Source organism: Drosophila suzukii, unplaced genomic scaffold (assembly GCF_043229965.1).
Source record: "Drosophila suzukii unplaced genomic scaffold, CBGP_Dsuzu_IsoJpt1.0 scf_17, whole genome shotgun sequence".
Lineage (NCBI taxonomy): Eukaryota > Metazoa > Arthropoda > Insecta > Diptera > Drosophilidae > Drosophila > Drosophila suzukii.
The window spans coordinates 428,303-445,722 of NW_027255904.1; the positions used below are offsets into that span (position 1 = coordinate 428,303).

The 17,420-nt window shown below is 36.4% G+C and overlaps 1 protein-coding gene across 1 annotated transcript in view; it reads right to left on the reverse strand.

Annotated features, from left to right (window-relative positions):
* Window positions 1–533: 533 nt before the first annotated feature.
* LOC108013876 (gastrin/cholecystokinin type B receptor-like) overlaps window positions 534–17,420 on the reverse strand; it is a 304,395-nt gene continuing 287,508 nt past the window's right edge. Inside the window, exons 2-3 of the mRNA XM_036822267.3 lie at window positions 4,291–4,544; window positions 534–4,227 (exon numbers count right to left, since the gene is read on the reverse strand). Coding sequence (XP_036678162.2) covers window positions 3,974–4,227; window positions 4,291–4,544 — 508 coding nt within the window. The 3' untranslated portion in view covers window positions 534–3,973. The remainder of the gene's footprint in view (window positions 4,228–4,290; window positions 4,545–17,420) is intronic.

Genomic DNA, 17,420 nt, shown 5'->3' on the forward strand with positions numbered 1-17,420 from the left:
TCTAGTATATCCTTATACTCTACGAGTAACGGGTTTAAATATATTTACACATTAAAACAAAAATTTAACATATTGTGAATTCATTTCAGGACTCAATAATTTTGCATATGTACTTTGAAATATTTTTACATAAATCAATCGACGTTTTTGCTCTCCTTTAGATGAATTCTTCCCTGTCGTATCAGGAACTTCATTAAATTGATCATCATCATTTAGGGGGGTATATCGCAATGCATTATGTCATCATGGCCAGATAATATAATTATATTATTGAAAACAGCGCAAACAAAAACCCGGTCGCAAACCACCGATAAACTGATAAACAGCTGATAGAGCTGACATCTTAAAAATGAAAGTTCAAAAGGAACTTTTGGGGTTGTTCCCCTAATTTCTGAAAATTACTGTTGATTTTTCAATTTTAGGGAACACCCTGATTATCTTTAAAGTTGTTAAATCTAATTTTAAATCGCAAGCTTGCGTGCAATTTCTACCCAAAACCACATCATCTATCATAGACTCATTGGTAACAACTGTTAAATTTAAGTAACATTTTATTTTTCCTTTTAATACAAAACATACAATTTTTCCGTACATTTGTAATGGGCTTCTTTTATACCAAATTATTGTTCTTTAACTTCATGTACTTGGGTCTCCCTGGGCAAAAAAGATATTTTAAGCGAAGATATGGCTGTCCAATATCTAGTCTAAGATGCATGCTGTAACCATAGGAGATACATTTTGACTGTCAAAATGAATGGCTTGGCTTGTCCAAACGGATACCAACAAAGAAATCGGTGCCGCTATCGATAAAAGCACTTCCATCGGTGCTTGGTATTTTTCCGCCAACTTCTTCTTGGAAGTTTTCGTCTTGTACTGCTTGCATTACTCCCTCGATGCCCACTGCTTGGCAACTGCTTGCGACGCGGCTCTTACTTGCAAAATAATGTTCATAAGCTCCCTTTTCCCAGCTTCGATTTCAGCGCGTATTTGTTGTAGCGACAATACTCCTTCGACCACGGCAAACCACTCCTCTCCCTTGGGCCTTTAAGCGGCTGCAGGAATCAGCTCCCACCTAGGGTTGGCATCCTCAGCAGAGAAATCCTCCCCCAAGTCATCTTCCAGATCCAACTCCTGAGCCCAATCAGCAAGTAGCTCGTTTTTAGTGTCCATTGAACTAGCGGGTCCACACCATTAAGCCGTGGCGCGATTGTCGGCAAGTTTAGTGCCACCAATAACCTTTTGAGCTGGACGACCGAGAACTGTTGGGCATCCATTAGGTCCATTTTATGGGTCAGGACAACTTCTGAAAAGACTTTTGAAACCTGACCGTTCTCTTTCACTCCTTACTTGCACTTGCCTGGTTTTACTTAGCATCGGTTGTACATTCGATTACTTGAATTTGGCTGCGATCAATACCGATACTTAACATTTTAGCATTTTAGATGCTAACGATTATTAAACAGCTAGCCGTTACATTCAAATACTAATTGCTATACATTTACACCAAAGAGTTATACTTACATATTTTTATTATACTAATAGCATGTCACTTATACTACTACAAATGTGAAAGTAGATCCGAATTTCTTTTTGTAGCCTTGGCATATGGGAATTAATAATGTTTCTCATGTTTTTGGAATTGAGTATGTTTAATGGTAAGTTGTTTTCTGTAACAAGTCCAATGTATGATTGAATCGGCTGCTTCTTGTTAATCTCCACCTTAAAAGTCTGTTTCTTGTCGAACTTGAGTGTTCTCAAACTGGAAACATCGGGCTATGCTTCGAGAGTCAAATCATTTGTATTTATAACAGAAGCAACAAAATGAGATTTCAAGGGTTCTATTTGCTATGCTACATAGAAGTATTAGTATTCTAGCATTTGCATTCCCTTGCAGAGGGTATAATGATTTCAGTCAGAAGCTTGCAACGTAGTGAAGGAGACGTTTTCGACCCCAAGTACACATAGTTTCGGTCAGCATCACTGATGATCCAATCTAGCCGTGTCCGTCTGTCCGTGTGTCCTTTTCTACGCAACCTAGACCAGTTTTGAAGCTACCGGGATGAAACCTTCCTTCTTATTTCTATTGCGGTAGTATTCAAGTCGGAACGAGCCGGATCGGACCCAATCTTATAGCTCCCATAGGAATGATCATAAGGGGTAACATCTTAATTTCGCCGATATACTTCCGCCTTTTTTAAACGACATAATTTCGCGCGATCTTATGACGTTTGAGAACGCAAAAATTATGTCGATTCTTCCTTGGCGGACTTAAGTCACTTTAAAACGACATAAATTCGCCACAAGTAATTTTTAAACGACATAATTTTGCGCGATAACGACATAAGTTTGTGGACCAAATGTACTATGCGGAACTGTGTCGACGGAATTATGACGCTATGCCGGAATATCATTTTAGAATTTCGAATAAAATTTTAGAAATATCGGAAATCTATATCCTATGGCTCCCATAGGAATAATCGAAAAATATGGGAATTTTGTTTTTAATTATATCTTCGGTTATCATTATTAAAATATTTAAGAATTTTGAATTAAATAAAACTAAAAATCATCAAAAATATAAGCAGAACTATTTTTGAAAAATTATTTTTACAGTTAGTATTAATATTTCAGAATTCGAAAATAATTTAAATCAAATCGGACGACTTCATCATATAGTCACCATAGGAACGATCGGATATTTAACGTCAAAGTAATACATGGACCATTATATTTCGTTTTCGGTAAACATACGTGGTAGGAAATTGAAATGGAACATTAACATAAAAGTTTTAGAATTAGTTTAGTTCTCTACAAGTCGGATAGCTGTGTACATACAATGCTCCCACGGGAACGGGGTGCCTAAGTTCTTCCTGTCTTGTTTAAACCTCCCTTCTTCTATGTAATCAAATAAAAAAAAACAAGAAAGGAAGTTAACTTCGGCAAGCCGAAGCTTGTATACCCTTGCAGTTATATTTGTTAAATTTAAAAATACAAAAATGATGTTCCCAATAGTATATATGTCAGAAAACACCGAAGCTATAATTTGTTTCATATTATTTTCCCACCAATTTTCCGATCGTTCCTATGGCAGCTATATGATATAGTCGTCCGATTTTGATAAAATTAAATTCGAAATTCAGAACTAATTAAAAAGTGTTATTTCCAAGCGTAGGAGGTTATATGTTAAAAAACACGGAAGCTATAATTTGTTTCATATTATTTTCCAGCCAATTTTCCGATCGTTCCTATGGCAACTATATTATATAGGTGTCCGATTTTGATAAAATTTAATTCGAAATTCAAAACTAATTAAAAAATTTTATTTCCAAGCTTAGGAGGTTATATGTTAAAAAACACCAAAGATATAGTTAAAAAAAAATTTATTTTCCGAATTTTCCTATGGGAGCTGTAAGATATAGTTGTCCGATCCGGCTGGTTCCGACTTTTATACTACCTGCAAAAGATATAAGACTTTTGGGAAAGTTTCAGCCCGATAGCTTTAAAACTGAGAGACTAGTTTGCGTAGAAACGGACGGACAGACGTACAGACGGACATGGCTAGATCGGCTCATCTAGTAATGCTGATCAAGAATATATACTTTATGGGGTCGGAAACGTCTCCTTCACTGCGTTGCAAACTTCTGACTGAAATCAATATACCCTCTGCAAAGGTATATAAATTTGTTGTTTTACAATAAAGGATTACGTAATACATGGACAGCCCCTTTGCTGTCTTCATCGTATAGCTTAGGCGCCCAACATCGTGTAAGCGTAAACTAAAACTGCTAGGTTCTATATAGAATATATGTATTTTATATACACCGCAGAAGTTAATGCCAATTAGTTCCATAGTTTCGTTGTTGGGTTGGGTTTGAGCTTTTGTACCAGACGGAATGGGAGGGCGTAGATAAAAATATATTATGTATGCGCGTATATAAAGGTATATGTTTATAAAGATTAGTTTAGTATCACACTAGTAGAAATAATGCGAAGAGTCCTGAGCTCTATACTGTTTTGGAGTCAGCTTGATCAGCTTGGGGTTGAAGGCACCCAAGGCTGCCTCGTTGGTGGACGATGGAGGTGGCGGCGCGGTGTACGTCCGGAAGCGGGACCTCAGGAAGTTTTGCATGGAGCGCAGGCGGATGATGGGCGCGAAGGGAGATTGTCGAAGCGAATTGTGGTTCAGAGCCCAGTAGATCACCGGACTGATGGCCGAGTAGAAGTAGCCTGAAAAAGATTCGTTGGTAAGTGAGTGCTCCTGGTCCCGTTGCACCAGGGGATTTGACTCACCCAGCAGGAGGCTTAAGTAAACGGAGATTTGGCTGCACTGTTGCTTGCCTCCGAAGTTTTTGTAGAAGATGCAAAAGACGTGTGGGGACCAGCAGGCTATGAAGATCACTGCCGATGCGATCAGCATGTTGGCCAGGTGCCGGCGGGACCGAAGTGTAGATGTCTGGGGCAATGGAATTCCGGGTGTCGCCGGTCTCCTCGTTCCCCGGCTAATCCGCTGTCGCTGTGAGTGAGCTCGAATATCCCTCATGGCCCTGGAATCATGTCACAATTTCATAAATTTGTTTAGACTTAACTTATTAGTATGCCCTATTCTCTAAAAGTTCTTTATCGTAATCTCTATAAAAAGGTTAAAGTCGATTTCCATCTTGGTCCCCTAGTCCAAACCATAAGAGCTAAAAGTAAGGAAAAGGATTTCGTGAAAATCGGCTTCAAATGACTTCCTCTTAAAGATCGCGAAATTTAGATTGGAAACTCGAATAACTCCAAGATGGAGTCAAACTTGAGTCCTCCCAAAGTGGAATTATCTCGTCCTTCCTCTACTTCTTTATTTATCTTGTGTACGTTTAACACATGCTTCTTAAGACTATTTGTCTAATCTTTTTTCATCATCTTTTTTATACCCGTTACTCGTAGAGTAAAGGGGTATACTACATTCGTCGGAAAATATGTTACAGGAAGAAGGAAGTGTTTCCGACCCCATAAAGTATATATGTTCTTTATCACGATACTTAGCTGATCTAGCCATGTCGGTCTTTCCGTCCGTCCGTTTGACCGCCAGTCGGTCTGTCCGTATGAACGCTGAAACTATAAAAGCTAGAATGTTGGGACTTGGCATGTAGATTCTTGGGATTCCTGCGCAGCGCAAGTTTCTTTCAGCAGGGTGCCACACCTACTCTAACGCTCACTATCGCCCTTAACGCTAAGACCCGCCCAGCGCCAACTTTTTTTTAATATTTTGTAAACATTTTAATAAGTAAATTATTCAAATCGGACCGTTCTTTAAAATTGAATAACCAAACAATACAGGGGTGGTCAAAAGTATTAACACAAAACCAAAGTTTATTATTCTTCTAATTTGAACTTACATACATACAAAATATACATGTTTGGCATCAATGGAAAAGTCATTTAAATTCCATTTAAATAATACAAGACTTTTCTTAACCAATTCAGTACGAATAAGTATTTTTAAAAAAATCTTTTTTTGAACTTTTTTCCTAGACTTGAAAATGAATTAATGCAAAACATTTCTCTAAGCAAAACTAATAGTACTAGCAAAAAAAAATTTTTTTTTAAAGTTTTGTTTATATTTTGAATGATTTTTATGATATTTTTACGCAAACAAGTCTCTCAGGATTTAAGCTACCGGGATGAAACCTTTCAAAAAGTCTTATTTTTATTGCAGATAGTATTTAAGTCTAAACGAGCCGGATTGGACAGCTATATCGTTTAGCTTCCATTGGAACGATCAAAAAACTATTTTTAAAAATATGTAAAAAAAATTATTATTATGGTGTTTTTTGACATATTATTTTCTTCTCTTAGGGTTATCATTATTTAAATTTTTCAGAATTTTAAATTATGTTTTTTTAAAAATCGGACGTTTATATCATAAAGCTGCCATAGAATGATCGCGTGATTAATTGTAAGTATTAGGAAATTAATTACACGTTCGTTACTTTTGATCAAACTCACTTCTTTTCCGGTAAATATAATTTGTTCAATATTTTAGAATTACAAATAAAATTCTTAGGAAATCTAATGACTTTATCATATAGCAGCCATAGGAAAGATGGGAATATTATTGGGAAAATAATTATATCTTCGTTATTATACCCGTTACTCGTAGAGTAACGCCCACAAACCGCGAAATTCTGTGACGCCCACAATTTTCATGCTTGATAAAAAATTTTATTTGAAATGTATTGGCCTCGTCAACACCTATCGATTGATTTAAAAAAAATGGCCACGCCCACTCTAACGCCCATAACGCTTAAATCTGTCTACCGCGCATTTTAATCTCGCTTTGCTGCTTGCATATCTCCATTTCCCTTTGGTCCCTTTAGCTGAGTAACGGGTATCTGATAGTCGAGGTACTCGATAATAGCGTTCTTCCTTGTTTTTATTAATAGTTATATTAGAAAATCGGACGACTATATCATATAGCTGTCAAACGAACGATCGGATTATTAATGGGAAAATAATTAAAGCTTGGTTGTTTTTATACCCTTGCAGAGGGTATAATGATATCTGCAAGAAGCTTTAAAGGCAGTGAAGGAGTTGTTTCCGACCCCATAAAGTATATATATTCTTGATCAGCATGACTTCACGATCCGATCTAGCCATGCCCGTCAGTCCGTTTCTGCGCAAACTAGTCTCTCAGTTTTGAAGCTACCAAGATGAAACCTTCTCAAAAGTCATATTTATATTGCAGGTAGTGTATAAGTCGGAACGATCCGGATTAAACAACTATATCGTATATCTCCCATAGCATTTGTTTAATATTTTAGAATTCTGAATACAATTCTTACAACCATAAAAAAATAGGAATATTAATGGAAAAATAATTATAGCTTTGATATAATAGTTGACAGTAACCTTTTCTTCTCCGATATAAAATTTTAAATTAATTAATTTTAAATTTTAATCGGATGAGTTGAAAACTTCAGACTGAAATCATTATAGCCTCTGCAAGGGCATAGAGTAGTCAAATTAAACAAGGAAGAACGCTATAGTCGAGTGCCTCGACTATCAGATACCCGTTACTTAGCTAAAGGGACCAAAGGTTGATGGAGATATGCGAGCATCAAAGCGAGATTAGAATGCGTCTCCTCCCCCTGTTCTTAATACATATATGGTTATTTGGGCGGTAGAAAGATTAAAATCTTATGGGCGTTAGAGTGGGCGTGGCGAACTTTTTTTTGGGTCAATCAATAGGTATTGACGAGACTAAAACATTTAAGTTAAAATTTGGTTTCTATCATGAAAATTGTAGGAGCCACAGATTTGGGCGGTTTGTGGGCGTTAAGTGGACGTGGCAAACCTTTTTTTTTTGGGTCAATCGATAGGTTTTGACGAGACGAAGACATTTAAGTTAAAATTTCGTTTCTAGCATGAAAGTTGTGGGCGCCACAGACTTATTCGATTTGTGGGCGTTAGAGTGGGCGCGGCAAATATTTTTTGGATTAATCGATAGGTATTGACGAGACTAATACATTTCAGATAACATTATTTTACTATAGTGAACATTTTGGGCGCCGCAGTCAAACTTGCGTTGCGTACAAGGCTACGGAATCTACACCTGAAATCCCAATTCTCTAACTTTAATAGATTCCGAGATATAAGCGTTCATACTTACGATTTTTTTAAGCTTGTAAGCTGCTTGTTGGTCTTAAAGTGGGCGTGGCAATCTTTGTTTAAGTCAATCGATAGGTATGGATTAGAAAAATACATTTCTTTTTACTATAGCATTAAAACTGTGGGAGCTAAAGTTTTGGGCGGTTTGTAGGCGCTGCGCAAGCGCTCAGGAATCTACATGCCAAGTCCTTTCTTGCTTGTGTAGTTTCCGAGATCTCACCGTTCATACTGACGGACAGACAGACGGACATGGCTAGATCGAGTCGGCTAGTGATCCTGATCAAGAATATATATACTTTATGGGGTCGGAAACGCTTTCATTTTCCTGTTACATACTATCCGACGAATCTGGTATACCCTTTTACTCCACGAGTAACGGGTATAAAAAAAAATTGCACAACTCTAAATATGGCGAAAGTGCCAACAATTACGAGCAAGATACTATTTTGGAACTTTTATATTCTACTTAAACACAACTTTGCCTATTGCGCCTAGCACCGAAACTATAGATGTGGGACTCTAAAATATAAACTTTAAACCCTACATATAACCAAAAAAGCAACATATTAAACTGTTGAACTGACCAGAGTTTGCTTCTCAATACCACCAACACAAGTATGAACTTAACATTTTATTGGTTCTTTGGTTTTAATATTTCAATTAAATTTCAGGTTACAATAGAACTAGCCTTTTCGTCCCCGACGTTATTTTAAGCGAAAACAGAAAACTCTAGAAAACATTTTACTTGTAAAAAAAAATTTAACACATTTGGACAATGCCATCCACAGCTTACCGCATTTCGAAGAAGACGAAGAGGAATATGGTGAAGACGACTAACTACCATTTCAAAAATATTTTATATTTAAATATTTTTTACATTAACATATATATTGTAGTATATCACGAATGATTCGAACAGCAACGAAATATGGCTCTCGTTTTCGTCGGTAATGGGAGTGAGTTTCCGATTTTTTCAGAAACAAACATTCCCATTTAAATTCCCGTTCAAACTGACTTTGAGGTTAATTGTAGGAGGACAGAACTAAGATAGGGGTAAAGAGGGGGAGAATACCTGAAAAGAAGGGTGCTGCCTAGAATGACTGGCAGCAGTTGATGTGTGTGTGTCGGTGTCAGCAGCGAGGATATTATTTGCCGCTGACATTGCCCACCCTAGCATGATCACCGTAGCCGCATAACGTGACACAGGTTGGTGATCTTTTTTCTAACTCCTAGTCATCTTCATTGTTGCAAGCCTGCATTAGGAAACATTAAGCAATTCATGTTTATAATATGTTTAATACAAGAAAAGTAATACTAACAAATGCGATCATTAAAGATTACGCTATGCTCATATTGAAGGGGTATATTTAAGTCAAAGCAAGCAAATTGGAATTTTAAAATTAATTTCAAGTGTTAAAATTATTTGTACCACTGAGCAAGTATTTTATTCATGGGGGAATTTTTTTTTCTAATATCAAAATTATTGAAATGTTATTGTGTATAGTCAATCAAAGCATGTACAATAGCATAACGGCCGGAGCCGATCACTTACCCACCATATCCAACGTCGAAAGCGCTTTCAAGATGTTGTGTTCTTGGCTTTAATTTTGTTAATAATTTAAGAAACTTTATTTCAATTGACTGAGGGTAGAGATAAATTGATGAAATCACTTCTAGGGGCTTAAATACTTGCTCGCATGACGAGATTTGCTTATTGCATAATAGTTTTATCGATTACACTAGAATTTTAATAATTCACTTTTATTTCTTTTTAGACATTTATATTTTGGTAAGTTAACTGATATAGCAATACAATTTAAATTAGGTATATGAATTTAGCTGATAAGAATTTGATTATTTATGTTTTTTTTGCCTAGTTTTTCTCACAAATCACAATTCAAAGCGGGTGTTGCATATTTGCTCCGGCCCACTTTTGAACTTTAAGTAGCGGGTTGTTGTATGTCCGTGCGACACAAGGTTGAAACGAACTGCTTTTGTTGTCTGCTCGCTACGAGATTCGTGCGGCTAGCTCAGAAGATTGTGTGTTCGTCCCACCAAATTTATATGACGTGTCTGCCCCGTAGATCAGTGAGAAAACAAAGGGTTCAAATGGTAACAGTGGGATTTATTCTCGTGGTATTCGTACAGCGTGTGTGTGGATGGGCTGGCTTCGGTATCTCCTTGCTTCGGTTTCGCCGGCTGCTAGTGCTCCTCAGTAGTATGGAAACGCGGATTCTGGGACAATTAGCATATTAATGGCCACCGCCCCCCTCCCGACCACATTAACGTATGCGGGTTTTGGGACAATTAGAATAGTCCAATAAATGAACTGATTTTAATGGGCTTTGAAGTCATAAAAATGTCACGATCATGTCTATAAAGAGTAAAAATATTTGACCCCATCGCCCCCACATCCCCATGTGACAATATTGATCAATTAATAGTCAGGTGAGAAAGGTGATCGTGAGAAAGGTCGCACACCCATAGTATCCAAAGGTTGATATCTTAGAGGAACATATCCGATCATGTTGGGGAAATGTGTGATCACGTACCCTTTTGCCTCATTATCACAGGTGTTGCTGTGCACGTGTGAAAAGTCGCACACCCAAAGTATTCAAAGATGGTTATCTTAGAGGAACATGTCCGATCATGTTGGGGAATAATGTTTCCTATGATTGTAAAACTAATTTAGAAATCAACAGAGCCCCAATAAAATAAATCTCACAAGTTAATGATTCTCAGATGTGGAATATTTTCAAATACACAATTTTGTTTCCGCCCCAGAACGTTTAACTGGTAAGTTGTCTAAGATTCTCTCCTTTCCACAAATGGGTCATATACATGTCATAAAAGGGATTCAAGCAAGAGCTACCCGAACATGCGCACCTGTCAATTACCTGACCGCAATATAAGGGACACATGCACAAACCAGAAGGCGCGCGCTCATTGACAAGATCATGGGCCTCACGCCAACGACCTCACGGCTGACTGCCAGCTCTAATGCGTTCCTATAATAGGGGTTGAAATCACGACCGCGAAACAACTCGCAAGTAGCCGACATATCTCAGTCAAGGAAATATTTTCCATTCTCCGTACCTGTAATTTTAACTCGAAATAAAAGTCAGAAGTTTATTTTGTAGCATAATAATGCATTTTTTCATTTATTTCGGTATTATGAACAATTTTATTATATATAGAAATTAATTTTCTATTTTGATTCCGGCGATTTGCATAGAAGAAGCAGTCGCACGTTTCCGACGTCATTTCTGGATTACAAAATGTACAGTGTTCACCATAATTCAAAGTTTTGAGATCATGTCCACCTTGATTCATGAACATAGTTTTTGTGTTTAGAAGGTATTGAAAATGCTGACCAATTATCTGTCCTTTAAATTGTTCAATAAATTGGTCAATTTCCTCATAACACTTCATTTGGTTAATTTTATTTTCTTGTAGGTCTTTACACATCTAGTCTCAACTTTAAAATGAATTATACTTATACTTATTAATTATTTTATTGCTTTGAAGCTACTTTTAAAAAATGTCAAAATAATGTATGCATTGTTAAGAGCACAAACCCCTCCCTTAAAGTGTGTTTCACAACAGGGAAACCGGTTTCCTTTAAACCTTTTTAATGACGGACAGCCCATTTCATCGATATTAATGAGCTGACGACTCCCAAAAAACGTCTGTAGAAATCGTTTCTTTTCCACACCTTTAAAAATAATTTGTTTTTCGCTTGTAATTGTCCTTAGATACTTTCGAGTTTGTGGAGAACTGTTTTCTCCATCGTTCCAAAAAATTTTGTGAATTGTATTCGTTAACCAAAATGCAGTCTTTCGAGATTTTGTATTTAGCAATGTTAAATAACTTGTTGTACTAGTCCGTTTAATTGGTTATATTCAACTAAGCGGTCATGTATGAGGAGACAGTAAGCTTGGGTATTTTCATGACTTGGTGTCTTCAATTCTATTGAAATTCTCTCATCAATAGGACCAGTATTCACTGATTCGTTTTGAAATAAAAGATCAACCACAATAAAAGGGCCTTCAATTTAAATTTATTTGGGGTCAAAAATGGTTGTGATTCACGATTATAGTAACTAGATTGAGATCTTGTATACATTTTATATAGGTGAGCATACTGATTCTTACTTAAATCAACATTCAGTTTATCATATGGTTATGATTCAGAATTCAAATGAACTTTCAAGTTTGATAAAATATTTGTGATAACTTCCCCATTTAGTGTAAATCCAATTATTAAAAATCTTGGTTCTTTCGCGGTTAGCCGACAATTTCTCATTCCAGCTGTGTTGACTCCCGTACCCCTATTGGGGGTTAACATATGATTACCAACTCCGGAATGCGATTGGTAGGCTTTTAATAATATCATACATCTTAATATTTGCAAAATCGGTCGGAGTTACATGGAAAATTTTCCAGGCTATATTCGTCATTTCCAGTTTAAAAGATTGTTCATTTCTGCTTTGTTCTAACACATCGCCAAGATTCTTAGTTAGCATCAACACTAGTTCATGTTTACATTTTAACAAAACTTTTTTATAATCCTCAGCAAATCTCAACAAAATTTTAACGGTACAGAAGTTGAAGTGGGGTCCCGTAGAAATTTCGTCTCCACTGCTCCATCCAGAATTTAATAGATTTTGACTTTGAAGATTATCCAGAGATATAAAATATTTTAGGGTAGTACTCATGTTGATGGACATGCACATTGTACACGTTGTATTTAGTTGTTACCTAGCAGTATTTTGATGCTTACTTTTTGTTTTGTCTTGTTTTTGGATGGTTTTTTTGTGTATGGTACCTGTAAAGTACTTGGTTTTGGATAATTACTTTTTGTATAGTATCTGTAAAGTACTTGGTTTTAGATGGTAACTAACTGTTAACAAGTGTTATGAGTTGTTATAGTTTTTTATTAAGAAACCAACTTACCGTGAACTATAATTACCTGACCGTCATTAATGTCACATGCCCAAGATCTAAGGAGCAGGACGTCTGATAAGATCATACATCTCAAGACCACTGATAAGGGATGATGTTCCGACCGTCCACCAACTCGCAAGTAGCCGACGTACCTCATTGAACAAAATACTTTCCCTTCATCCGTACTTGAAGTTTTAATTACAGTCAGAAAGAAAATTTGTAGGATCATTTAATATAATTTTATTTATTTTATTATTGTAAACATATTTCATTTAATTCATAATTAAATATATATTATATATATATAATTTAAAATATTTAATTTTCTGACTCCTCCCTCTGTAAGAAATATATGGGCTGTTAACCTTCGTTCCAAACGCATATTTTCGCTTGGTTCCCATAGATAGATGTAAAATAATACTCACAATTTAATGTTTCTCAGATGTTGGATTATTTTTAAAGCATTCATTTGTCAGAAACAAATTTTGTAGGATCATCTTATATTATATTATTTATTTGATTATTGTAAACATATTTCATTTAATTCATAAATAAATATATATTATATATATTTTTATATAATTAATTTTCTAACTCCTTCCATTGTAAGAAATATATGTGTTGTTAACCTTCATTCCAGACGCATATTTTCGCTTGGTTCCCATAGATAGATGTAAAATTGTTCTCACAACTTAATGTTTCTCAGATGTTGGATTATTTTTTAAGCATTCATTTGTCCAGTCAGAAATTTTATATTACTTTGTTTATTTTTTTATTGTAAACATATTTCACTTAATTCATAATTAAATATATATTATATATATATATTTTAATATTTAATTTTCTGACTCCTCCCTCTGTAAGAAACATATGGGTTGTTAACCTTCGTTCCCACCGCATATTGTCGCTTGGTTCCCATAGATAGATGTAAAATAATTCTCACAATTTAAAGTTTTTCAGATGTTGGATTATTCTTAAACCATTCATTCGTTCAGTCAGAAACAAATTTTATATGATCATTTAATATTATTTTATTTATTTTATTATTGTAAACATATTTCATATTTTCGATTTAGCGTCGCTTGTGTTTTTTAACAAAACTTAGCCTAATAGTTGTGTTAGTGTTCTTGACTAGATCCCCCAGTAAACGGGTATGTGGCTATAGTTATTTTAACATTTCTATTAGATTTGTTTAATCTCCTGGCGTTGTTAGTGTAATTTTACACTGACTAATCTTGCTAAAACTATTTTATTCCCACTCTTTCTCCCGCTCTATATTACAACTGTTATTTAAACTCTCTCGGAACCTGCCGAATTTCTGGTAGACTTTTGGTGTGCTATTCTCTTATTCTCTCTCTTCCTTGCTTTACATTGTAACTGTTCGTGCGTAAAGTTGTCAGTGTCCCAAAAGCAACGCTCAGTCGATAGAAGATTTACTGTCTCGTGCTCTCTTACGTATAAATTAATACGCGATCTCACGCTCTTTTTTTTCGTGTTTTTTATGCCTTTGTGGTTTTTGAATTTGATCCTAGTGCCAAATTTACTTGAGGTATTTTTCATATGTTATTTTATTTTATTTCATCTCCTTTAAATGGCTCTTCTCTGCTGTAAGAAAAATTGTACTCTTTCGTCTTCAACTAAAGACCCTTTTATTTTTTGCTGGCTCTGCGAATCGATGATGCACGTTAAATGCGCAGGATTTACTGGAAGAGTCAAAGACTTCATTGATCTTAATTCTGGTCCCATGTGGTCATGTGGATCCTGAAAGGAAATGGTAGTTGAGATGAGCGGCTTTATGAAGCAGACTCGAGACAGCCTTTTGAATCTCTCAGGTGCTTTTAAACAGCTCAATGAGGGGTTCAATTCCGTTTGTGCCCAATTTAATAATAAAAAACAAGGGAGAACGCTATAGTCGAGTACCTCGACTATCAGATACCCGTTACTCAGCTAAATGGAGATATGCAAGCAGCAAAGCGAGATCAAAATGCGCCACCTACCGGCGGTATACAGATTTAAGCGTTATGGGCGTTAGAGTGGGCGTGGCAAATTTTTTTTTGGATCAATCGATAGGTATTGATGAGAACATTACATTTCAGTTAAAATTTTTTATCTAGCATGAAAATTGTGGGCGTCACAGGTTTTTGCGGTTTGTGGGCGTTAAAGTGGGCGTGGCAAACTTTTTTTGGGTCAATCGATAGGTATTGATGAGAACATTACATTTCAGTTAAAATTTTCTATCTAGCATCAAAACTGTAGTAGCCACAGTTTTGGGCGGTTTGTGGGCGTTAGAGTGGGCGTGGCAGTCTACTGAAACAAACTTGCGCTGCGTAAGAAGCTCAGGAATCTGCACGCCAAATCTCAATAGCCTAGCTCTCATAGTTTCCGAGATCTCAGCGTTCATCCGGACAGACGGACAGACGGACAGACAGACAGACGGACATGGCTAGATCGACTCGGCTAGTGATCCTGATCAAGAATATATATACTTTATGGGGTCGGAAACGCTTCCTTCTGCCTGTTACATACTTTCCGACGAATCTAGTATACCCTTTCACTCTACGAGTAACGGGTATAATTACTAACTGAGTCGCCTAAACGCAAAAAAGCCAGCTTAGCGGCAGTTAATATGGTGACGGATCCTCCCCAAATCCGAATTTGGCAGCTGCAACAGTTTCTGTCGACACTGGGGTAAGTGAACCAACTGCGCCTAGGGATACAGCTGATTCAGGTGGAGTCACTGTTTCTCGAAGCCTGGTGGTAAAAAAATCTTCAGTGCCAGCTACTGTGCCGACCGTACCTATAGGTACATAAAGTACCGTTTCTGGCTCTCAGCTTAGTGTGGTTCAATCTGCTGCTGGGGAAGGTAAGAAACTGTCAGTTGTTCCACATAGGAAGCAATTATTTGTTTCTAGATTCACCCCAGATACCACATCTGAGGATGTTTTGGGAGAATATATCAGTTGAACAATTTCGATTTTCATACGCTCGTATTATTTGCACCGCCTGATGTGTTTAAGGTACTACTTTCTGAAAGCTTTTAGCTTAATGATGATATAGTAATAAAAGTATTTGTTCCCAATAAACCGAGAACAAATAACAGACCTTCCACTGCGCCAAAAAACTAAAAAGTTTATTTTTTGCTTATCAAAATGTTAGAGGACTAAATATGAAGCTACCCAAGCTTTATGCTGACTCCTCTGCATTTACTGCATATATTTTGGCTTTTACAGAAACTGAAACCAGAGTAATCTGACTCTGAAGTTCTGTCAAATAACTTTAATGGCTATAGGACCGATCGATCCTAACGAAGGGGAAGCGGTGTGCTGATTGCCGTTACCACTAGCCTAACATCGTTAAAAATTCACTATGATACCCCTAACGAAGTTGAATTTGTTAGTGTGAAAGTTTCCTTGCAATCCTTATCTATTTTTGTTACATGTTCCTATATTCCACCTGGCTCTGATCTAATAATTAATGAGCTCAATCTGTCTGCGATAAAATCTGTTCTATCCCTTCTTTCTAACAGAGACCTTTTGATTGTTTTGGGTGACTTTAATCTCCCTGATATTTCTTGGTCTCCTCCTACTGACTCACTTGTCGCTATACCCTTATCCGTCCGTGATTTTGTAGATGGCCTTATAGAATTATCGTTACAGCAAGTGAGCTTTATACGGAATTTATTAAATAGAATTGACAACCTGCCTCCCATGCGTTGATACCCTCTCTCCTTTAGTTCCTCAAACTAAAATGAGATGTTTTCGAAAGTGTGACTATAAAAAACTTAACGATATGATTTCTCAATATAATTGGACAGACTTGTACAATTGTATGGATATTGAAAGTGCCACTGAACTATTCTATATAGTGTTAAATACTTTTTTTAATGAATGCGTTCCTGATAGTCTTCCTTCAAAGCTAAACAGGCCTCTTTGGTTTACCAATGCGCTTCAATGACTTAAAAACCTCAAAACAAACAAACAAACCTATAAAAAGTATAAAAAATCGGGTAAGCTATCGGATTTTTTGAAATATGTGGTGGCTCAATCGGACTTTAATGTCCTCAATAGTCATTGCTATTCTATGTATTTAAGTCGATGTAAATTCGAATTTTCAAATGATCCGAAGCAGCTTTATAACTTTGTTAATGCCAAGCGTAAGTCGTCGGCATTGCCTTCATCGGTACGTTTTAACTCAATGGAGGCATCGACGGATTCTAAAATTGCTGATTTATTTATTTCCAAACTACTTATAGTTCGGCTGCTTGGTCAAATTCTAACTACCCTAATCCCTTAAATAAGGCAAATTTTATTTTTACCCCTGAAATTACGGAAATTTCTCTCGTAAGGGACTTAGAAAAAACAACGCCAACTTATTCTCCCGTTCCTGATGGACTCCCCGGGTGTGTGCTTAAGTTTTGTGCGTCAACCATATGTAAACCGATTCTTAAACTTTTTAATTTGTCTATTTCATCGTCAGTTTTTCCTACTATCTGGAAGGACTTTTTTATCATTCCACTTCACAAAAAGGGTGCGAAGGCGGATGCCCAGAATTACAGAGGTATTTCTAAATTGTCGGCAATTCCTAAAGCATTTGAACGTATTATTACTTCTCATTTGCAACATTTATGTTCCTCGCTAATATCACCGTGTCAGCATGGTTTTGTTAAGCGAAGATCGACCACCACCAACCTTCTGGAATTGTCATCTATTGTAATAAATGGATTTAAGAATAAAATGCAGACTGACGTTATATACACAGATTTTAGTAAGGCCTTTGACTCTGTCAACCACTCTCTTCTCTTGTTCAAATTAAATCAGCTTAAGT